The following is a 16,201-nucleotide window of genomic DNA, read 5'->3' as shown; positions in this document are numbered from 1 at the left end:
AGAAAACAATCATCCAATAAATCCACAAAAGCCTTGCTAGTGTGTGAGTGACCAGCCCCCAAATTCCAGTCAATATCTGGGAAATTAAAATCTCCCATTATAAGACTCTCTGATTTACTGGCCTACTCTATTTCTCTGTACAGTTTCTTATTATACTCATCAGAGTCATTAGGCCTATAGCATACTCCTACTCTCAATTTTGATCTCCCAATGCTTATGTCACACCAAACTGACTCGACACTGCATTGTCCAGTGATGTCCACTGGCTTCACTTCCTTGGATTTTATGTATTTCTTAACTAATAGCATAACCCCTCCTCCCTTCCTATCCAGTCTATCCTTTCTGTAGACGTTGTACTCCCCAAATTCCAGTTCTGCATTCCTTATATCTGTGTGACAAGACGTCTCTGATATCCCAACAATATCTGCCTTTGATGTTTTCAGCAATACCTCAAATTCATCAAATTTATTTACTAAACTCCTAGCATTGGTGTACACGCAAGTATACATGCACCTATTTCTATTCTTAGCTACCCTAACACAACCCATGTGTTTACTTGTACCGCAATGACTCCCAGCAGTCTCTGAAATATCCTGCATCTTGTCAATGATATACAGGAATTTTTGTAGCAGGGATAGGGAGGTGATTATCCCCTTGTATAAGGCAATGGTAGTCCTCACCTTGGGTACTTGCATCCAGCATTTCCTCAGACATGGGTTGACAGAGCAATGTTGAGACAGTTTGGTGTGGTATAAGCATGACTCTGATTAGTGCAATGAAGAACTACAGAGGAATAGTGGGCCAGTAAATCATATTGTCTTATAATAGGCAATTTTAACTTCCCAGATATAAACTGGAACTTGCAGGTTGGTCACTTGCAGAATAGCAAGACTTTTATGGATTGATTGGAAGATTATTTTCTACAGCAGCATGTTCAAGAGACAACCAGAGGGAGTAATACACTTGATCTGATTATCAGCAGTAATTATTCATGCATTAAGAATCTGCAGATAAAGGAACCAATAGGAGACAGCGATCACACTGTACTGATGTGGGATTTACTTAAAGATGTAACTATCATCAGGGGTAAAGGGAAGGGGTTTTGCTTTTGTAGAGGAGACTACCCTGGTCTGAGACAGTTTTTAAATTCTATACAGCGGGACCAACTGATGATGTTAACAATACCAAATTCTAATTGGAAAGCATTAAAAGAAGTAATCTTGGAAGCTACTAGATTTTTTTTTCCAACTAAGAAATACTGTTCAAGGTTTAGGCCTAACGGACATCAGATGATCTAATAAGACTCGTGGCACAGAAGCAAAGTGCATCGGATGCATATGCACTCTATCAGGAGACGTAGAAGCCTATGGTCAATATATGCAACTCTGTAATCAAGTCACAAAGGAGGTTAGCCAAGCGAAGGCAGGTTGCATGAAATCTTTGGCAAAGAAAAACAGCAAAGACTTCTTTACTTATGTAAACTCTAGAAGGAAGAGGATGAATCGGATTAGTCTATATGATTTTGATGGTGTGATTGTTGATGATTCTGCTTAGGTAGCTGACAAACTGAATGAATATTTTGAATATACATTCACACATGAGGAGTTATTCAGGGAGGGAAATGCCAGAGGTGTATTAAACTCCTGCAGTAAGCTAGATAATCTTGTAATAACTGAGAGTAAAGTGGAGGAGAAATTGTTGAAGATAAACTTAAGAAAGGAACCTGGGGTGGATGGGATCTATCCAGTTATATTAAAGGAGGCAGCAAAGGAAGTAAGCAAATCCTTAGCCACCATTATGAGAGCATCCTTGGACTCAGGCTAGAACACTACGGACTGGAGAAGTGCAAATGTTTCCACAATTCACAAAGGGGGATAAAAAGGTGACAGGAGTAATTACAGATCTAATAATTTAACTTCTGTTTTAGGTAAAATTTATTGGAGTCACTGGTTAAAGAAGCACTGCAGGATCATCTAGACAGAAAACAGTTATAGTTCAGACACAACATGGGTTTGGTAAGGTGAAGTCTTCTCTGACTAGTTTAATTGGATATTTGATGTGGTCACAAAAGAAATGGATGCAAAAAATAATAATTTGATATCATATAATTGAATTTTAGGGAAGCTTTTGATACTGTTGTACATGGAAGACTAATGTACAAATTGGAGGTATATGGCATTAAGAGCAAGTTGCTGCTATGGGTAAAGGGATGGTTGAGTAGTAGAAGACAGTGTGTTAATCAATGGACACTACTCTTGATGGACTAGTGTTGTTAGTCTCACAGGTTTGGGTCCATTATTTTTTTTGTATTTATCAATGATATTGATGAAGGTATATTGGGTTTAATGACCAAGTTTGCAGATGATACAAGGTTGGTAGGGTTGTTAATGACAGTAATGAGAGTACACTACTGCAACAGAATCTACAAAGGTGAAGCAGATGGACTGAGAGGTGGCAACTGAAATTTAACATTGACAAATGGAAAGTACTGCATATGGGTAGCAGTAACCACAGTGTAACGTGCCAATTGTGTGGTACTACACTCAGTGTAGTGGAGAATGATAAGATAAAGACTTGGGGGTAATTGTGACATTCAGAAATGAAGTGTTCTGAATGGTGCAAGGGTAGCACATGGGGTCTTGTCAATGATATACAGGAATTTTGTTAGCTGGGATAAGGCGGAGATTGAATTGTATAAGGCAATGGTGTGGACATGCCTTGAGCACTGCATACAGGTCTTGCAGCCTCATTTTAAGAAATATGTAGATCTGCTGGAAGGAGTACAGAGATGGGCAACGAGATTGGTTAGAGGAATAAAGGTTTGCTCTTATCAAGAAAGAAGTTTTGCAAATCGCAGTGTCTGGAGAGTAGGCCTTTGAGAGGTGAACTGATTGAGGTGTATAAGACCCTGAATGGTTTGCGCAAGCTCAATAATGATGGGCTTCTTCCTCCTCCTGCTCAGATTATGCACCTGAGGAGGCATAAATTCAAATTGAGGAAAGACAGTTGTAGAATAGATGTGTGGAAATTTGCATTTAACCAGCTTTTGTTTGTTTGCTGCAATAAACGTCCATCTGACGTGGAATTTGACAGCTTAAAGAAATTCAAGGCAGAAGTAGACAAAGTTTTGGAGTGAATTGGGAAGTTGTTTTTTTTTTTTTTTTTTTGGCTAATGTTGTATAAGCTTGCTTTCTTGGTTCATATTCCTCTAATAATGTTAATGCTAATTATTCTTTTAATAAGGGACGCCGTTATTTTCCCTGAAACAGAAGTTAAAGCATATGGGAAGGCATAAACTTAGCCGATCATTTAGAATCTTATTTTCTGAATGCAGATCCTTCGACTGAAAGGAGGACAAAGTTCAAAAGGGAACTTCAAAAATGCTTAGCTCCATACCATGAAATTTACAAAGCTCTATCAAGCAAAAGCAAACAAACCCAGATTACCGATTTTTTAAAAGAGAGCAGAAGATACGCGAATACGGATACAGCAGAAGAAAGTTCAGTAGGTGAAGATATTTTGCAACAGAGAAAACGTTCGAAAAAGTAAAGATCCACTTTAAATATGTGTTTACTAAATATGAAAATAGCGAAATGCTCAAAGTACGATACTCACCTTGAATATAATGTGTAACAGTTTTATGAAAAGACTGATGGCTAAATTTAAGGTGGAATGGTTAAGTAGTAGTAGTAGTAGTAGTAGTAGTGGCACCTGATGCAAGAAAGCAAGTCTAGGAGCTTATGCAGCATCAGCCAAAAAAAAAAAAAAAAAAAAAAAATCACACCATACCCTCCAATTGCCTGTCCAGTTCCTCCTTAAATTTATTTAACCTATCAACTTCCACAACGACAGATGGAAGTTTGTTCCAGCAATTAACCACCCGCTGGCTAAAGGCAAATTTCCGCACATCTATTCTACATCTATCCTTTCTTAATTTGAACTTATGTCCCCGTAGGTTCGTATTCTGGCGCCTCCGTAGCCAGGTGGGAAGGAGCAGCAGTGCGTAGCACACGCTTCTTGATTAGACCGGGGTTCGAGCCCGTCACCACCAAATACGGAGGATGCGGAAAGGTCAGGGAATGACCACCGCATATCTCGGAGCAATATGGCTTTAGTTGCTAATGCTCCTAAAAACCAAATAACAAACAAACAACAACAAGGTTCGTATTCTGAACAAGTGGGAGGATCCCATCAGAATTCAGCGTGCTCAACCCATTCAAGGCCTTATAGACCTCAATCAGATCACCGCGCAGGTGCCTAGTCTCCAGCCACTGCAATTTGCAGAACTTGTTAATGCATTAAGGTGGAATGGTTAAGTTAATGCATTAAGGTGGAATGAAATTTAATTTAACGGAATTTTAAAATAAGCGCAAGGAAATAGAAGTGCACTACTCCGTTCCTGGTTGTCAAAGTAGAAAATAGTTAATCTGGAACCTAAAACAATTGATAATGCCAATAGTTGTGATGATAGACTTCCGTTAAGTTATAACGTCTTCAGTTGGCGGTGTTAAGTGAGAAGTAACGTGTGCTGTATTTTAAGGAATTTTCTATACTCTCACGATGCTCTTTGCAACACGTGGGAATCTCAGATGTGAGAGATTCCAAGCTGAAGAAAGGTAAAAGGGAAGTTTTGCATTTAGGATGTTGAGATTAGTATTGTGTCGAAACCATTCAGTAATGAGGGGTTCATATTGAAGAATTTTGTGGCTGGTTCTTAGTCTTACAATGGTGATAGCGGAGTCAATTAAAGGGGTGTGAATGTGGGTGTGAGCATGTATTGTGAGTTCTTTACTAGCTTGTCCCGATCTAAGACTATTATAGTGGTAGTATGCGCGAGTGTTGGAGGTTTCGGTAGAACCAAACTTGGTAGTAGTACTACCACTATAACAAGGATCACAGTTTGGTTGAAATTTAATCAAGTAAATTATACTGTTCAAATCGTTGGTTGGGTATTTGTGTGTGTCTTTGTAAGTGTTGAATAAGGATCAGAGTTTATTGTAAGCTGAAAAAATGAGGTAGATATCTGTACCTGTAAACACACGTCGGAACTGTCCGCCAAGTTCATTATGGTATGGGAGGATGATGCGTATATTTGCATTGGTGGTGGGGTTTTGGTGGATTGTTAATTTTACTTTTGGCAGTAGAAATAGTGAGTTGAATGAGTTGGGTTGGGTAGTTCCTAGCTGTAAATTTTTCTGTGAGGTATTGAAGTTCATTGGTCAAGTCATTTTGTGAGGTTATTTGTTATTTGGTTGTATAAAACCGCTTTTTTTGTGCAGAGGGGGTGGTGCGAAGCAAAATGTAGGTATTTGCCTGTATGTGTATTTTTTTCTGAAAATCTTTGTACCTAGTTTGGTACCTGTTTTGTAAACGGTGAGGTTGAGAAAATTAATTTCGGTGTTGGTTTCAATTTCAAGACTGAGTTTTAACTTTTGTATTGATTTAAAGAGATTGTCTATAGTCGACCTATTGCCTATTATGAGAATGTCATTTGCGTAACGTGTGTATAATTTTATTTCTGGAGGGAAGGGTTGTAAGATTTGGTTCTCTATTGTAGCTAGGTAAATTTCTGACGGGGTGAAGATGCCTAAACCCATGGGTAAACCGAATATTTGTTGGAAAATTTTATTATTGAATCTGAAATATCAGGCATCTAGTAATAGTGAAGTGAGTTCAAGTATGTTATTAATGGAAGGGAGGAACGTTTTGTCAAAGTGCTATCTGTTGTTAAGAATTTTCGTAAAGTGTATGGGATGTTTACGTTGGTATACAGAGATATTACGTCGAATGATGCTAGGATGTCTCCATCAGAAAACCTATCTACCTACTTAGTTAAAATTATATCCCCTTTTACCAGATTCTCAGAATTCAAAATCAGCAACACTAATCAGGCCTTTCAGAAAATAAGCAATATCACAATTTCTGATGGAGATATCCTAGCATCATTTCAACTAATGGATTTCAAATCTGTCCAAATAAAACGTCGTGCATCCATTTTTGCCACCAACGTAAACTTCACCCACCCACATCCAGAACTAAAACTGAATGGCCAACCAATAGCAGTTCATCCCAACATATGGTTCTTAGGAATCACATTAGATCATAAACTTACCTTTTTAGAGCATATTAAAAAACTAAGAACATCCTGTCAGCAAAGGCTAAATATCATCCAGGTTCTCTCAGCAACTAAGTGGGGAGCTGATCGAGTTACCACGTTACGATTATACAGAGCCTTAATAAGATCAAAGCTTGGCTACGGAGCACCAGTGTATAGCTCAGCAAATCTAGTGTCCTTAGCTGGCTTGATCCAACCCATCTTAGTGCAATGCGCATTGCACTAAGATGGATAGGGTCAAGAGCATATTGCACATCTCCAATACATAGCCTATATGCTGAAGTGTATAAACCCCCTCTCTCTCTCAATCAGAAGACAACTTATATTATGCTATGCATATAAAATTAGATCTACGCCTGAACACCCTAACTGGAAGATACTTTTCACCCACCAGCATAGCATGTTATACCGAAACCGCCCTTCTGCTAACTGACCATTAGGTATGCGAATAAAATACTTTTCAGAACATAATCTGTCTTTTAATACTGTTGCAAATACACTTCCAATACCCTGCGCTCCTTGGGATATTACTTCACCTTCATGCGATTTATCCCTCCATCAATGAAATAAATCTACATTACATAAAGAAAATTTCTTACAACTGTATCAGGTAGTAGTGGATCAGTTCCCCAACTTCGTCGTAGTGCATACGGACCCTGAAAAACACCATGAATATCACCCACCCAGTCTTAAAAGAAGTAACCTCCTCTTTGCATACTTTATTTCTTGGAAATCAATCACCTCTGCTGGGTCCCTGGACATATGGGAATTCCAGGAAATGAATTAGCTGACAATATTGCAAAATCAGCTGTGTTACCACCAATGACAATTGGAAAGTACCATGTCAAGACTACAATTCAATAATCCAGAGAAAATGCATGTACCAGTGGCAGTTATCATGAGAAAATCAATATAAAAATAAGCTTTGGAGTATCAAGCCAAATCTTGAGCGATGGCTTTCAAGCTTCAGCACAATTCGAAAACAGGAGGAAATATTGGCGAACCTACAATTAGGTCACACATTGTTACCTATTAAGAGGGGAGATCCCCCCCACCCCACCCCACCCAGAGTGTCATCACTGCAGTGTGGTGCTTTCAGTAAAACATATCCTTGTTGAATGCCTAAAATATGCAAGAGAACGCCAGAATCTTTTAACTCCAGCCACAACAGCAGACCCTCTTACTTACTTCACTTTTAGGCAATAAAGAAAATGTGTCAAGCATTTTTACCTTTCTCAAAATTATTAATGTATACCACCTCCTCTAACTAATTAAAAACTAACTTGCTGGTACTATTTTTTGCAATTATCTCTATCTGAAAGGAAATAGCATAAATACTTAGCATGTGTATGGCACACTATGGCTGTAGTTGCCTATATGACTAATAAATCCCTAAACCAACAATAACAACAACAAAGCCAACTTTCCAACTCATATCACTTATCAAACCTTGTTTCCAATCCATTCCATATCATGTGGGATGAGTGACTCTGCAAATGGTAGTGCGGTGCACTATTAACTCATGGTTCTAAAAAAATGGTTAGGAATTGTGTATACTCTAAGCTCCTTTTTGAAAATAGAGTTAATTTCCCTTTTAATTTTTTTAGCCTAAAACTTACTGAGGGGTGGGGAGGGAATATATCCCCAATATAATTGCATATCCCCAATATATGGTCCTTGAGGTTGTCACAGACATTCTCTCAGATATGCCAGACAAGCTGTACTTGCTACCTGGGAGTCTAAAATGCTGATGGAACTGATATTCGGGTGACACTCAAGTCAAGTGGACCCAATTTCGGCGAAGTCCGGATGGTCTGTGACAGCCAAATCCTCTGCTTGCACCTTCACGATGGTGGGACTGTTAGTAATCCTGGGTATAACCTCCATGCACAAGTACATGGTGGGTGACCACCCAGGTGTGAACTAACATAAGCAGGGGTCGAGGTGTGGCGCCTGCACCAAATAGAGGAATGCTGCCCCTCTATGTTACCAGGCAGTACTAGGTGGTAGATGACTCATCAACGGGTGAAATACCACCACTTTGCTTATTGGAGGTTTGAAGTGGTGGAACCCATGTTTAGTCTCTAGAGCTAAGTTCCGTTCAACCCTTCCCTATCAATTCCATCATGCAGTATGATTGATGACTTTTGAGGTTATGATGAACATTGTGGCGAGATCCAGTATTCCTTACATTTCGAGGGTACAGCTCTAAAAGGTGTTCGCAGGCCGGCTGCAAGTTAGTACACTGGACCGAACCTATTGGTAACTCTCTAGGAGGCTTCCGGATCAGCTAGTGTATAATCTTGCTACCTCTACTCTGCCAGATAGTGACTGGAGGGAGTCCAAGTAGTGTGTATGCGGGGAGCATTGTCGAGGCTACGTTATTTCAAGGATCTGGGTATATTCTTACCATGTGTACGCGATAACCAAAAATTTCATTACTTCATACAGCATGTCCCATCCACTTTTTCTTACTATTGAATACACCATGAATTGTCAAACTAATAGAGCAAGCTTATGTGTGAAAAGATCTAAACCTCCTAAGCACTTCCTAATTCCTTTCAGAAATATACGTGGTCTCAATTCTAATCTCAACGATGTCCATTTCCACTTGCAGTCTGCCATGTACTTTTTCTGACAGAATCTAAGTTATCGGTTGATTCAACTACTGCTCATCTCAGATGCCCAAATTATTCGCTGTATAATTCCTTTCGCCTCAAAGGTGGTACTTGTGCATATGTCCTTTCTGATATTCCCTGTCAGAGACTTGGCAATTTGGAATCTCCTCTCTTTGATCTTCTCTGGCTTAAAATCTCTCTACCTCATTGTGTCAAATCCATCTGTTGTCTCTGCCATTCTCCCAACTCCACTAAACACTTTGAGCTCTTGGACTTACTCTCTTTGCAACTTGACTTTCTCCAGTCCAACTTTCCTAACAGTGAGGTAATATTCCTTGGTGACTTTAATGTTCACAACTCCAGCTGGCTTCCGTTTTCTAGTCACACTGACCCAGCTGGTCGAGATGCTGAGGCTTTTGCTATTACTAATGACCTTGCACAGATTGTTCATTTACCTACAAGAATACCGGACAATCCTAATCATACAGCTAATATGCTGGATCTTTTTCTCACAAACAACCCTTCTAAGTACACGGTTGAAGTGAGAGGTCCTTTAGGCACTTCACGGCATCGACGATAAGGGCACGGAAATGCTCGACATTGGCAAAATCCACGGCGAGCTCTTACCTTCGACGATCGCGTAGGCAGAGGCTGAGTGCGTTTCTACCGCCACCGCCGTCGTCAAACGACCCACGGAAAAGCGATCACAACTTGGTGATTGCCTCTTCTCCAGTGGAACCTTTATCTCATGGCTATCCCCAACTTAGTGTTGTTTGGCATTACAAGACTGCAAAATGGGATGACCTGTAAGACTTCTTTTCTTCTTTTCCTTGGTCAGATTACTGTTTCAAAACTTCTGATGTCAACGTTTGCTCAGATTGTGTCAGTGAAATTATTCTTGCAGGAATGGAATCCTTTATCCCACACTCCACTTTAAAATCTCGTCCTTTATCTAAACCTTGGTTTTCCAATAAATGTGCTAAGGCTGTTCAAAAGAAGAATGTTGCATATCGTAATTGGCTTGTTTCTAATTCTCCAGTTTCATTTTCTGCCTACGCCAAAGCTCGCAACAATTGTAAAGCAGTTATTAATCAGTCCAAACTACAGTTTGAACAGGCTAAGAGTAGAAAACTTGCTTCTTGCCCTAATGGTAGCCGAGCATTCTGGTCTCTTGCCAAAGCTATTGGCCGTAACTTTTGCCCATCTCTGCTCCCACCTCTGTCCAAACCAGATAGTTCTGTTGTCACTTCAGCCAAGGATAAAGCTGACCTGCTAGCATCCCTTTTTCCTTCCAACTCATGTATTAATGATTTTGGTAAAACACCTCCCACCATTCCCAACACGCTCCATTCAATACCCCCTGTGGTCTTCCGTCAAAAGGATGTCAGAAGGATTTTGACGAATCTTGATGCTAAGAAAGCTCCAGGTCCCGATGGTATTTCTCCACTTGTTCTCAAAACCTGTGCTCCCGAACTTACTCCTATTCTTTTCCGCCTTTTTTCACTTTCTTATTCCAAAGATGTTTTTCCTTCTGCTTGGAAATTTGCCCATATCCAGCCAGTTCCTAAAAAGGGTGACAAATTCCTCCCATCCAATTATCGTCCCATTGCAATTACTTCTACTCTTTCTAAAGTAATGGAGAAATCAATTAACCACCAACTCTTAAACTACCTAGAAACCTTCCGTCTGATCAACGATCGCCAGTATGGATTCCGTCAGTGTCGATCCACTGGTGATATTCTGGTGTATGTTACCCATTTATGGACTAATTCAATGGAAAGGTTCGGTGAAACACAAGTAGTTGCTCTTGACATCTCAAAGGCTTTCGATCGTGCTTGGCATAAAGGTCTTCTGAACAAGCTTCCATCTTATGGTTTGCCAACTGTTTTCAGTAATTGATTATCCAGTTTTTTCTATGATCGTTCACTGAGGGTGATGGTAGATGGCTCTCTGTCTTCTAACTTCTCCACTAGTGCTGGTGTCCCCCAAGGTTCAGTTCTTTCCCCCACTCTTTTCCTCTTGTATATTAATGACCTTCTTCCATTGACTGGAAATCCTATCCATAGTTTTGCCGATGATAGCACATTGCATTCCACTTTCCATTTTGAGAAACCTTGTCCTGCTCAATCAGCTTCAACTTCTCGAAAATCTGCTACCAATTCCTTAAATGCCGATCTACAGGTAATTCTCCAGTGGGATAATGACAACTTAGTTGATTTCAACCCTTCTAAAACTGTCTTGTCTTATATCTCGCAAAAAGGATTCTTCTGCTCCAATGCTTATCTTTAGTGAAACTCCGATTTCTAGGCAAAATGATATATCTCTTTTGGGGATTACCCTGACTTCTAATCTCTCTTGGCCCAAGCACATTACAAATATTGCTTCCTCTGCATCGAAAAAACTTGGTTTTCTCTTTCGCTCTCGGCGTTATTTTTCTTCCAAACAGCTGGTCACTCTGTATAAATCGCAAATCCACCCTGCCATGGAATATTGTTCCCACATCTGGGGCGGTGCCCCCAAAATCTCTCTCAGGCTTCTTGATTCCAATCAGAAGAGGGCAGTTAGGTTAATTAATGATTCATTTTTAACAAAGTCTCTCCACTTGCTGTCTCATAGAAGTACTGTTTCTTCTGCATCGCTCTTCTACAGATACTTTCATGGGCACTGTTCTTCTGAATTGGCTTCTATAATTCCCGCTCTCTCTTTCAAAACAGTCCAAACACGTGCCGCCACCAACCAACATCCATTTACTGTCCAACTCCAAACTCACAGAACCAACTTTTCAACTTCCTCGTTTATTCATTCAACTGCCGTTTTCTGGAACAACCTTCCTTCATACATATTTCCTGAAAATTACAGTCTACAGAAGTTCAAGTCCAATGTCAACAAATATCTCCTTTCATCTTCTCAACCTCCAACCCAAGCACGGTACTAAGTACTATAAGTTCTAATACCTCTCGTGTTTGGGGCTTACATAAAAAAAAAAAAAAAATATTTAAAAATTCAAGGAGTTAGCAAACTATTTATAGGGAATATACAGTATTTTCACAAAAGGTTTAGTTCTCACATCTGATTGTTAGGGAACAACTTATTTGAAATAAGCAGTTCTTATCCTCAGGAATAATGTGAAGGTAGCATTTTCATTTAGTAGGATGGCAAGAAAAAGAATACTGTATTCTTATTATTATTAAAAATCATATACAAGGTGCACATTAATACTCCATAATTGGCACTGGAAATGATTCCATGGCCAGAAATAAAACATATCAACACTGTGTGTGTGTGTGTGTGTGTGTGTGTGTGTGTGTGTGTGTGTGTGTGTGTGTGTGTGTGTGTGTGTGTGTGAGAGAGAGAGAGAGGGAGAGAGAGAGAGATCAGAGTGTTGATATGCTTTGTTATATATATATATATATATTATTTTTTTTTTATTATAGATATAATAAAATAGTTAACTTGCTATTTAATCGGATTTTAAATTAGCTATCTTGGTAAAGGCCGCAAATATATTATTATAGATTTAGTAAAATAGTTACATGCTATTTAATCGTTTTTGAGTTAACTGTGTTGGCAAAGGCCGAAAATATAAATGTAGACCAAATTATACCTGTAGATCAATCAAGTAACTCTAAAATAGCCGATACCGGCCTCCGTGGCCACACCTAGTGAAGAATAATAATTAACAATACATGTAATTATAATAATACAATACCAATTGTTAATTATAGGTAATAGAATACATTGAAAGGGACTTTATCGAGGGCTAACCCTTTCAATATATCCCACCCATAATTAACAGAGCTATCTGTTTCTGTTGTTATCTGCCTGTATAACAAGGTCAAATAAGTAATATTAAAAGTTTAGTGGTTAAGTTGATAAGTAGTTAGATGGTAAATTAGCTGTTAATAATTTAGCTGTTAACAGGCAGGATGACATTTAGCCCTAAAAAAAAGTCACACCATTCCCTCCAAATGCCTGTCCAGTTCCTCCTTAAATTTATTTAACCTATCAACTTCCACAACGACAGATGGAAGTTTGTTCCAGCAATTAACCACCCGCTGGCTAAAGGCAAATTTCCGCACATCTATTCTACATCTGTCTTTTCTTAATTTGAATTTATGCCCCCTTAAGTTCGTAATCTGAACAAGTGAAAGGATCCCATCAGAATTCAGCGTGCTCAACCCATTCAAGGCCTTGTATACCTCAATCATATCACCATGCAAGTGCCTAGTCTCCGGCCACTGCAATTTTCAGAACTTAAGCCTCTCTTGGTAAGAGGATCCCTTCATTCCCCTTACCAATCTTGTTGCCCTTCTCTGTACACGCTCAAGCAAATCTACATCCTTCCTAAAATAAGACCTCCAGACCTGTATGCAGTACTCAAGGCGTGGCCTGACCGATGCCTTATGCAGAGGGACAATCACCTCCTTTTCCCTGCTAGCAAAATTCCTATATATCATTGACAAAACCCCATGACCTTCCCTGGCAGCCTGTCTGCATTGCTCAGAAAACTTCATATCTGACTGCACAATTACTCCCAGGTCTTTTTCATTTTCTTCCACCTTAAGTGTAGTACCACACAGTTGGTACGTTTCTCTGGGGTTACTTCTACCCATATGCAGTACTTTGCATTTGTCAAGGTTTAACTTCCGATGCCACGTCTTAGCCCGTCTGTCCAAAGTATCTAGATCCTGTTGCAGTAGCACACTGCCATTACTGTCATTAACAACCCTGCCAACCTTTGTATCATCTGCAAACTCCGACACTAAGCCTGATATACCTTCATTAATATCATTGATAAATATACAAAACAACAGAGGACCCAACACCGAACCCTGTGGGACTCCACTAATAACATTAGTCCACGAAGAGCAGCACCCATTAATTACCACCCTCTGTCTTCTCCCACTCAACCATCCTTTTATCCATTGTAGCAACTTACCCTTAATACCATTCTGCTCCAATTTTTACAATAGTCTTCCATGCGCAACAGTGTCAAAAGCTTTCCTGAAATCCAAATATATGATAACAAAATTATTGTTGCATCCAGTTCCTTTGTAACCACATCATAATATCCTATCAAATTTGTTAGACAAGACTTTCCCTTAACAAACCCATGCTGTGTCTGAATTATTGCTGCAGTCTTGTCTAGATGATCCTGCAATGCATCTTTAACCAGTGACTGCATTACTTTACCTGTGCCAGAAGTTAAACTAATTGGGCTGTAATTACTCGTGTCACCCTTCAATCCCCCTTTGTGAATTTTGGATACATTTGTCGTCTCCAGTCCGTGGGGATCTCCCCTGAGTCCAAGGATGCTCTCATAATTATTTCTAAGGGTTTGCTTAATTGCTTTAATATAACTGGATAGATCCCATCTACCCCAGGTGCCTTTCTTATGTTTAACTTCAACAATTTCTCCTCCACTTTGCTCTCAGTTATTAAAAAATCATTAAGCTCCCTGCTACAATTCGATAACCTTCTGCCAGGCACCATTGCTTCCATAGGCATAACCAGCCGGCCTCATGGTGCAACAGGAAACGTGATTCATCGGACCAGATAACCTTCTTCCAATCACTTAAGGTCCAGTTTCGATGCTTGTGTAGGTGCTGCAACCGGTGAACCATGGGCACTCAGATTGGACCCTACTGATATAATATTTCAGTCCACGTAGATGCTTGTTTAGGTGGCTTTTTGTTATCTTTTATATGGCAGCTATGCAACCCCATTTTCAGCAGGGTTTGATGTACTGTGTTGTGACACATTACTCCCGTCAGCAGCATTCCAATTACCAGCGAGTTGCACCGCAATTCCTTCTGTTGCCACATACTATCTGGGAGAGCCTTCGCTCACTTCGATGATCCATTGTCATCCAACACCTCGCTGGTGGTTCGTGGGTTCCCCTCCTCGGACCACTTTCAATAAGTACTAACCACGGCTGACCGTGAGCACCCCACCAGCCTTGCCATTTCGGATATTGTGTGTGTGTGTGTGTGTAGAAGAAATAAATTAAACTAAATATGTACTATATTTTTATTTCAGTTCTGTATTATTTTTATTGTTTTATTTTGTTGTTTCTTTTATTTATGTTAATTTTATTATTCTTGTTAAATATAGGTACCTAAAAAAAAATAAAAATATTTTGACGCTTCCCAGACCTTGTTACTACAAACCTTGAAAATCTAGGTCCCTCAAACTTTGTATTAGTGAGATTCTACCATACTACTTATTAGTGTGTGGTGCCACCCACTCACTCACTAGGTAGCCATCTTAGTATTTATTGCATTTCACTGGCAGGAGGCTTGACACTTCAAGTACAGCATTGACTAGTTAATGTTGACAACCTCATGATGGTATAAGCTTACAAGATGAGTGATGCCAAAAGCTATCAATAGTAACATTTCAAAGTGTGAGCTAAACAATCTGGTAGTTTTACAATTTGTAAAATTGAAAAGTTACCATATGATGCACTACTGCTAAGTAACAGTTCTCCAAAAATATATTTTTAGAGAAATATTGCTTATTAGTAGTGCAGCATAAAACAGTTTATCATGGTAGCCTTAAAATTTGAAAGATCAAAGCCTTTCCAAAGATATTACCATATCTTTTAATAGCTTAACTATAAAGTGGTGGATGTAAAATTCACCATACCTAAAATGTATTCAATTCAGGAAGGTCTCAAGCTTGTTTAGCTCATATTTTGAAATGTTGCGGTTATGAGCCAAGTAAGGTACCATGATTCCGCTGATGGATAATAATCTTTTTATTAAACTTTGATACTTATATAATTTATTGCTTCATTCATAATAATTTTTTGATGTATCATTTAAATAAATAATGAATTGTTTTAATATTTTTTTTCCTTTTTTTTTTTTTTTTTTTTTTTTTTTTTATTATATATCTACACAGTTAGGACAAAGATATAATATTCCAGTCCACGTAGATGCTTGTTTAGGTGGCTTTTTGTTACCTTTTATAAAACTACTAGGTTATCCACTTCCACCGTATGACTTCTCTATTTCTGGTGTTACTAGCATATCTGCTGATACCCACAAGGTATGATGTTGATCACAAAGAATTATTTATTAATTCTGTGTCTTACTAACCTAATAATATTAAAAATAGTAAGAGCTTTTCTAGTAATTCGCTTCACTACTATTGGATTAATTTTTCATAAAAAAAGTATGGGGAAATTATCTTAAAACATGAGATGCAAGTTTCTTAGAATGAATAAGGTCATTTTTTAAACAAACTTACATCTCATAAGTTTTAAAATTCTTTTACTATAATTTTTTTATGATCAGTTAATCTAACAGATAGGGAAGTCAATTATTTAAGAAGCTCTTGCTATTTTTATTATTTGGCTATTAATAAATCCTATGTAATGTATTGTTCTGTTATCCCATTTTTTATATTTAAGGGATATTGTTGCCATTTTACTACTAATATAGAGTAATGCTTTGAAATGATT

The 16,201-nt window shown here is 38.7% G+C and overlaps 1 protein-coding gene across 5 annotated transcripts in view; it reads left to right on the top strand.

The window, feature by feature from the left end:
- The window catches only part of Sply (Sphingosine-1-phosphate lyase), a 485,520-nt gene that overhangs the window by 317,741 nt on the left and 151,578 nt on the right, over nt 1-16,201 (top strand). For all 5 annotated transcript variants that reach the window (XM_090378845.1, XM_090378847.1, XM_090378846.1 and 2 more), the window contains one exon: nt 15,640-15,786. In XM_090378845.1, the coding sequence (XP_090234971.1) occupies nt 15,640-15,786 (147 nt within the window). The remainder of the gene's footprint in view (nt 1-15,639; nt 15,787-16,201) is intronic.

This window comes from Mastigoproctus giganteus, chromosome 8 (assembly GCF_048544385.1).
Source record: "Mastigoproctus giganteus isolate SK-2022 chromosome 8, ASM4854438v1, whole genome shotgun sequence".
Lineage (NCBI taxonomy): Eukaryota > Metazoa > Arthropoda > Arachnida > Uropygi > Thelyphonidae > Mastigoproctus > Mastigoproctus giganteus.
Note: the sequence above shows the minus strand (reverse complement) of the source record. Positions and strands in the feature narration are given on the sequence as shown.